We start from the raw sequence: 8,031 nt of genomic DNA, 5'->3' as shown, positions 1-8,031 counted from the left end.
GGGGGAAAAAAAAAAATTTTTTTTTTTTTTTTTTTTTTTAAATATACAGATAAACCTGGAGGTTTTTCAGGACTGATGGATAAATGCCTTACCAAACGGACAATGCATTAAGAAGTTTGTCCAAAGTTCTAAGACATTACATTTTAAATACAGTTAGTGTAATTTCTGGTGCAACTCTTACAAAAAAAAAGCCACATAAACCCTAAGAATAGTACACTATACTTGCATCTCAAAACAAGCTCCAAGTGTGAAAAATAAATATGAAAAGGAATGTTGTAGTGGATGTGTTCCACAACTAAACCTATGAACTCTTACACGTGGTACTTCCGAAAGCTGTCAAGCACTGGTCTAACTATTCCAATTGAAACTAGGGGTATAAAATCGCACCAAATGCAATGGGGACAATTAAGGCATAATTGAATGCTCTTAGCCTCTACACTGCAGCACCTAACACACCTAGAGACTGCTGGGTTAGAACACAAGTTCAAGTTTCCCATAGCAGGGACCATATCATACAGAAACTATATTTGCTATTTGCTTAGACTATCGTCAGCCTGTATCTACTTGACATTCTAATAATTTTAGTTAAGGTGATATGAAAGGGCACATGGCTCTTTTTTTAAAAAGTAAGAGATCCTGAAAGTCACTTAAGAGTTATTGATGTAAACTGATTTTCAATGGGATTTAGGCACTTAAGTCATGAGATTGTGGTAGTAAACCAATATTTTTAATAGCTGACTATAAAAGTCACAGTAAGAAAGTTCTAGAGGAAAACCAATCTGAAAAACACCTTGACTGCTTACAGATGTAAAAAAAATCCCCTGGTACTTTAAACTCTGTGTATCCCTACACTGAGCCCAGCACGTGCCCAGAAGCACTGCGTTAGCTGGACCAGGCTTACCCGATGTCTGTAAAGACCAGGCACTTTACTGGGGCTTTTTTGTCACTTATCTAATAACTGATAAAATCAGCTATTAGATAAAAGCACCAAAAAGCCCCAATGAAGTGCTCTATCTATACAGACACTGCAGAGCTGGGTTGAACTAACATGCTGCTTCTTTCAGTAAAGTGTATTTTTTGTCCCTCATCTCCCTCCACATCTGTCAGCACTCCTTAAGCCAAGACCTCACATTCAGCATGGTCAATTTTAGAGGTTTTGACTTTAGATACGATAGGGAAGTTATATACAAGATCTCTCTTTGGAAAGATGGTGAACTACAGTGGCTTCCTACAAGTACCCTGGTCACTTTGGTTGATACGATGTTATCAGAAAACCTGGCTACTCCTAACTTTATTTTCTAAGTTCTCATGAATATCAACAGGACTGCATTTGGGTATAGGGTCTTCTCTACTGAGAAGCTGAGAATTTTAACGTAGTTCTGATGAAAAAAACACCTCTAGTTAGTGGACTATAAAACTGTTAAGTTTGATTGTGAACTAAAAAGCTATTCTGAGATTAGCTTGGAACTTGCTTTTGGCCCTTCCTTTTAAATTTTCATGTAATCTATGTTAAAACCAAAAACAACAAGGTGTTCCCTACCTCCAAGCTTACAGTGTAAGTTGCTATGGTAGTGTTGTCCAGTTGAGAAGTTTTATAGAGCCCATTTCAAAACAAAAAAATATATTTTCCTCTGTTTCTGTAACCAACTGACCCATACGGGCATTCCAATCCTTCAAGAAAGTTGCCATTGCTTTTCAAGTTGGAGAAAAAAAAACCCAACCCAATAACTAGGAACACTCCCCACACCGAGTAGTTCAAGCTTCTAACCCATTGTCTTTATAGGGACCTTGATTTTTCAATCCAACATTTTTTAAGACTGAAGTTATGCAAGTCACTGGAATTCACCTGTTTATGGACAGGACTATAGATTCTGGAGGTAGAAGCAGATCCATCAAGTTTAGACTGATGCACGACAGTATCATGAAGAAAGACTGTCCATATGAGCAGGACATCCAGAAAAGAACATGTATCCATCCATTATTAACTTCAATAGTACTTTCAATACAAACTAATGATTGATGAGAGACTGAAAGATCACATTTTGCAATGACTGTGCAGGAGACAATATAAGTCTCACCAAATTTCGGAGACAGCATTGAATATGGATATGCAGGGAAGTTTCTGCAAAGTTTCATAGATTTAACAGACCTTAGGGCTGGAAGGGACCTCGGAAGATCATCTAGTCTAGCCCCCTGCCCCAGGGGCAGGAAGTCAGATGGGGTCATAGGATCCCAGCAAGATAAGCATCCAGTTTTCTCTTGCAGGCATTCAAAGTAGGTGCTTGAACCACCTCCGATGGCAAGCTGTTCCAGACCTTGGGGGCTCGGACAATAAAGAAATTCTTCCTTATGTCCAGCCTGAAATGGTCTTGCAGGAGTTTATAACCGTTGGACCTTGTTGTCCCTTGGGGCGCTCTGGTGAACAAATGTTCCCCCAGATCCTGGTGGTCACCCCTGATAAACTTACAGGTGACCATCAGATTGCACCTGAGCCTGGACTTCTCCAGGCTGAAGAGTCCCATAGCTCTCAGCCTCTCATCATAAGGTCTGTTTTCCTGACCTCTGATCACGTGCGTGGCTCTTCTCTGGACTCTCTCAAGCTTCTCCATATCCTTTTTGAATTGCGGAACCCAAAACTGGACGCTGTACTCCAGCTCCGGCCTCACCAAGGCCAAGTACAAGGGGAGAAAGACGTCCCAGGATTTGCTTGAGAAGCGTCTATGGATGCAAGCCAGTGTTTTGCTCGCTTTACTAGCCACAGCATCACATTGAAGGCTCATGTTCATCTTGAGGTCAATCATGATCCCCAAGTCCCTTTCGTCCGTAGTGCTAGTCAGCGTAGCACTGCCGAGCCTATAAGAATGCTGCAGGTTTTTCCTCCCAAGGTGGAGAACCTAGCATTTTTTTTTATGTTAAACACCATCAGGTTCTCATCTGCCCATTTCCTGAGCCTGTTGAGGTCAGCCTGGATCACCCTCCTGGTGTGGCTGCTTTACCCCAAAGTTTGGCATCATTAGCAAACTTGGCCAGTCCGCTTCTGACTCCAATGTCCATATCATTAAAGAAGACGGTGAACAATATGGGTCCAAGGACAGAGCCTTGAGGGACCCCACTTGTCACAGGGCACCAAGACTATTGACTTCCATCAACCACCACCCTCTGGGTCTGACCATGGAGCCAATTCCCCAGGCAGCAGTTCGTGGTGGATCCGAGGCCGCAGTTGGCTAGTTTCGCCAAGAAGTGATCATGGGATACCAGATCAAAGGCTTTTTTAAAGTCAAGATATACGACATCAATCTCCTCTCCCTTGTCCAGGTGATAGGTGACCTGGTCATAAAAGGAAATGAGATTGGTCAAGCGAGACCTACCCACAACAAACCCAGGTTGATGGATGTCAAGAAGCTGACACTAGTTGCTCCCTCTAGAAAAAGTGAGGGTTTGCATCTAAGGTGTCCTAATGCCTTTAAAGGCTGGAGAAATGGCATTATTATTATCATCATCAGCACAAAGAATAAAAGTACTATGGTACTTTGTGATGACGATCTTTCAAATATTTTGTCACCATACACAAAAAGGCACATTTTATGCAGCAGAAACCTTCATCGTTGTGAACAAGAAACTGGTTTCTCTGCATTACAATTCTTATACATCTGTGCTGGACCAAACAACTCCAAATAAGTTACTGTGTTACTGCATATGATTGGCATCATGATTTTGACCAACAGCCAAGTAAAAAACAACTTTAAAAAGTAATTGCCATGAACAGCATTGACCAGCAAACAGAACAGGCCACAAAGGTACTTTCCTGTTTATGGTAAAGGTTTTATATTCTTACCTATCAAAAAGAACAGATACCCGTTCCATAGCCACAATAACGGATTCACTGTCTGGGGCTGTGGGATTTGCATCTGTAGCACGACTTGGACTAATTTTCTCCTTTCCTACAAAGAAACCAGATATCCTGTAAGAGCTTGCTATACAAATGCAGTTGTAATGAACAAAACTGGCCTCGTTTCAACAAAAACAATGAGAAATTCAGTTCTCTTAAAAAGCTGTAAAGTTTTGTTGATTTTCTGAAAAATCCATTATAAGAGCCAGATGATTTCTCCTCCTGAACCAATGCATTTACACACTTACAGGGGACAAAATTTAATAATATCCAAACCTGTATACATGCAGGTCAGCATTAACCCCAGTGCTGCCATTGCTCGGTGGGGGCTGTGTACATTCACTCTGTCAACACTTAGTTTAACTAGAGATTCACTATCCAGCCTAGAGAGTTGCTCTGAAAGCAGGAGTCGTTCTAGTCCTCTCAGGACACAATGGTATATGATGGATGGAGTAGATTCATCGTTTCCAGACACCATAACTGCGCACATCTGAAATAACCAAGAAAGAAATCTAAGAAACAAGTTACCCTATTTGAATCCTAGCACCAATATGTCAGGACAGACAGACAACTGCAACTGGTATAGCTGCTTTCAACGCCTTGAATTCCTTCTAAAGTACACGCTACTTTCATAGTTTTTCCAATAAAAATCCATCATAAAAGTGAGTCTGAGTTGCCTTCTGCGATCTAAAGCATTACATACCTGTATTATTCCTGCAGAGAACTCAGGCCCTACATCTAGTGGATAATTCTCTATCAAGTAGAATGCTGCAGCACACATTACCAAGATGTGCTGTTGGTTATGGACACTCACACAACTGTAAATAAGCAAGAAAGCCAAGAGTTATATCTATTAATCTCTTAAAAATGTAAGAAAACACCAGTGCTCTATATGGACTACATTTTTTTTTTTTTTATCATCATACTGCAATATTTGACACTAAAACTACTTGGCAAATCACTCTCAAAGAATCACCATATGCCCCCAAAAATGGTTACTGTTTAAGTGCAGTGTCACCCGACTCCTAAGAAAAAGTTTAAGAGTTGTAATCAGAACCTAGTTTTGTCTCAGTTGTTTTAGGACAAATACTCTTTGCTGGTGTTTCTGCAGTACTCCTAGGAAAGATTAAACTCTTTATGATATCAAAAGAAAGCCAGGCTTTGAAATAGTAATAAGTCCCAGTTGAGTAGACTAAGCTACCAACTAGATTTCTTCCTCATCTTCAAGGGAGGTTTGACTTCTCCAAATCAAAGCTAATTCTGGCAGCAGGGAAGGAATCAAATATTACAAGTTCTCTTCTGTGGACAAAATACTTTTTCAATCTGTGTCCCTTAATACTTCAAAAAAACAAAAACAAAAACCCTGTAAATTGAGGCAAGCAAGCTCTCTCAAACAAACACTGAACATTCACTTACGCTTTAAAAACAAACCAATCCTTTTGAAACTTTAAAACTGTCAAATTAAACACTTTTTTTTGCTACTGCTCATATGCTCTACTTGTATCTGACATCAGAAACAGAAACAGCAACACACTGTACTGCTCTCAACACAGAAAACTTAGGGAATCTCTTGTAAAAGTTGTGGGACTGATAGAAATATTGTGGTCTACTCAGTTATTTCTGGACAATTATTCTACAGCTCAAAACTTGTTTTTGGACTTAAGTCACAGCAGAGTTATAAATATACAGCACTTACTGTGCTACCCCTCTCAGATTGGAAAGCAGATACTCGCTGATAATTGGAATGAGTTGCTTTGCTGTCTCATCAAGCAGGTCACACTCGAGAATGTAAAGAATTCCATGGAGAGCTCCAATCCGACTTGGCATGTGCGTGCTACGCAGGGTTGATTCCAAAAGACGACTCACTGGCTCAGCTACAGCTTTATCCTAATGCGAACACAAAACCACATGCCAAAACTAAAAACGGGACCAATTAGAATGACTCCCTCCACCTGGTAACAAACTAAGGAGCAGACAAAGATGGCATGAACCAGAGCTCTGCAGACAGTATATAGTTGTTGAAGCACTTTTAGCATATTTAAAAGTAACTGAATAACCTGCTATTTTATGGCTGGTGAATTTAAATTTTGCTAAAGAATGTGTCTATTTCTGAGTATTAATTATCCTCCTCCAGAGATATTACAATGTTCAAATTAATGGAGGAAAAATAGCATTTCTGGTAACTGGTAAAGGACTGCACCAAAAGGTTAAAATTGTCTTTTACCTGGGAAAGCCTTTCATAAATTGTAAGGCCGGAAGGGACCTTGAAAGATTATCGGGTCCAGCCCCCTCCACCAAGCAGGAAAGATAACTGGGGGTCAGGCAACCCCAGTGAAGTGACCGTCCAGTCTCTTCTTGAGAATTTCCAGGGTAGGTGCTTGCAGTACCTCTGGAGGGAGTTTATTCCAGTGTGGACACCCTGGCTGTGGAGAAGTTTTTCCTAATGTTGGGCCTGAATCGATTTTCCAGGAGGTTGTGACCATTACTCCTGGTTTTCCCCTTGGGTGCCCTGGTGAACAGTTGCTCACCGAGCCCTTGATGTACTGCCCCAGAGCAGCGGTAAGCTGGTACCAGGTCCCCTATCAGCCTTCTTTTCCTCAAGCTGAAGAGTTCCAGATCCCTCAGCCTTTCCTCATATGGCTTGCCTTTTAAGACTCTGATCATACGGGTGGCTCTTCTCTGAACTCTCAAAACTTGCCCACACTCTTGTTAAAGTGTGGTACCCAGAACTGAACGCAGTACTCCAGCTGTGGTCTCACCAGTGCCAAGCACAGTGGAAGAATCACCACCATGGCTTTGCTGGAGATGCATTCATGCATGCCAGAGTATTATTTGCCCTGCTGGCTACAGCACTACACTGCCAGCTCATATTCATACTGTGGTCTATTATTACCCCCAGATCCCTTTCATTCATGGTGCTAGTCAGTTCGGTGCTGCCAAGGCTGTAAGTGTGTTGGGGGTTGCTCAAGCCAAGATGGAGCACTTTGCATTTCTTGATGTTGAACTTCATCAGATTCCAACCCGGCCAACTTGCTAGCCTGTCTAGGTCCACCTGTAACTGTAGCTTATCTTCAAGCGTGACCACGGTCCCCCATAACTTGGTGTCGTCCGCAAACTTGGCCAGTGAACTCTTCACTCCCACATCTAAATCGTTAATAAAGATGCTGAAAAGTACTGAATCGAGCACTGACCCCTGCAGGATACTGCTGCCCACTTCGCACCAGAATGACACGCATCCGTTCACTATGACCTCTCTGGATCCTATCCTGCAGCCAGTTTCTCACCCACTTGAGTGCCTTGGAGTTAAGCCCACAATCCTCCCATTTTCTCGCAAGACTACTGTGGGATACTAGATCAAAGGCCTTTTGGAAGTCTAGGTATACAATGTCAACCTGCTCTCTTATGTCCAGGTGTCAAGCTACCTGGTCATAGAAGCAGATGAGGTTGGTAAGGCAAGACCTCCTGCAACAAAGCCATGCCAGCTGTCATTCAGAATCTTACCTCCTGCATGCTTATCGCAGTCCCACTTCACCAGTTCAGAAACACCTTAGTGCTACTGGATAGAGCTTAGGCTGTTTATATGCCAAGAACATTTGTGGACTTTGGACACCTGCAAGTTTGACCTGTCCACAGGCTTCTAAACTGATGAACATGTGACAAAGAACTTTGGTATATTAAAAGATGGCTATGTGCCAAAGGCCTGCACAAATATAGTACTTAAGATACCGCCCCATATTACTAATGTTCTGTGGAACTTATTTTGGCCACTAACATTCATGTCTGAACGCCTCTTCCAAAACACCCATATTTTTGGTTCAAGGGTCAAGAAGTGCAGAAGCTGGAACCACGATGGGAGAGTGAACAGCAGGGGGATGCAGTAGAGGGCAGGTGCCAGGGGGTGTGGGCACTGCAGGGAGGGGTACAAGGCTAATCAGGCAGCAAGAAAGAGAGGCCAGGCCACTTGACTCCTCTCCTACTGCTGCAGTGGGGCAAACAGGGGCAGCAGAGGAGAAAAATTCAATATGCATTTTTTCTATACATGTATAGACATTTGCTATGTATAGTTTTCTATACATGAAAAACTATAACAAATTTACAAATGTTTTATGTCTAGAAACCAATTACTGGGGGGGGGGGGGGGG

At 42.0% G+C, this 8,031-nt stretch overlaps 1 protein-coding gene across 4 annotated transcripts in view; it reads right to left on the bottom strand.

The window, feature by feature from the left end:
- Positions 1-8,031, bottom strand: part of HTT (huntingtin) — a 214,677-nt gene that overhangs the window by 9,453 nt on the left and 197,193 nt on the right. For all 4 annotated transcript variants that reach the window (XM_019526059.1, XM_019526060.1, XM_019526061.1 and 1 more), the window contains 4 exons: positions 5,586-5,776; positions 4,593-4,707; positions 4,166-4,379; positions 3,836-3,941 (listed from right to left, as the gene is read on the bottom strand). In XM_019526059.1, coding sequence (XP_019381604.1) covers positions 3,836-3,941; positions 4,166-4,379; positions 4,593-4,707; positions 5,586-5,776 — 626 coding nt within the window. The remainder of the gene's footprint in view (positions 1-3,835; positions 3,942-4,165; positions 4,380-4,592; positions 4,708-5,585; positions 5,777-8,031) is intronic.

The sequence above is a fragment of the Gavialis gangeticus genome, unplaced genomic scaffold (assembly GCF_001723915.1).
Source record: "Gavialis gangeticus isolate Ggan-Ray unplaced genomic scaffold, GavGan_comp1, whole genome shotgun sequence".
Taxonomy (NCBI): domain Eukaryota; kingdom Metazoa; phylum Chordata; order Crocodylia; family Gavialidae; genus Gavialis; species Gavialis gangeticus.
The sequence above is the reverse complement of the archived record's forward strand: the minus strand, read 5'-3'. Positions and strand labels throughout refer to the sequence as shown.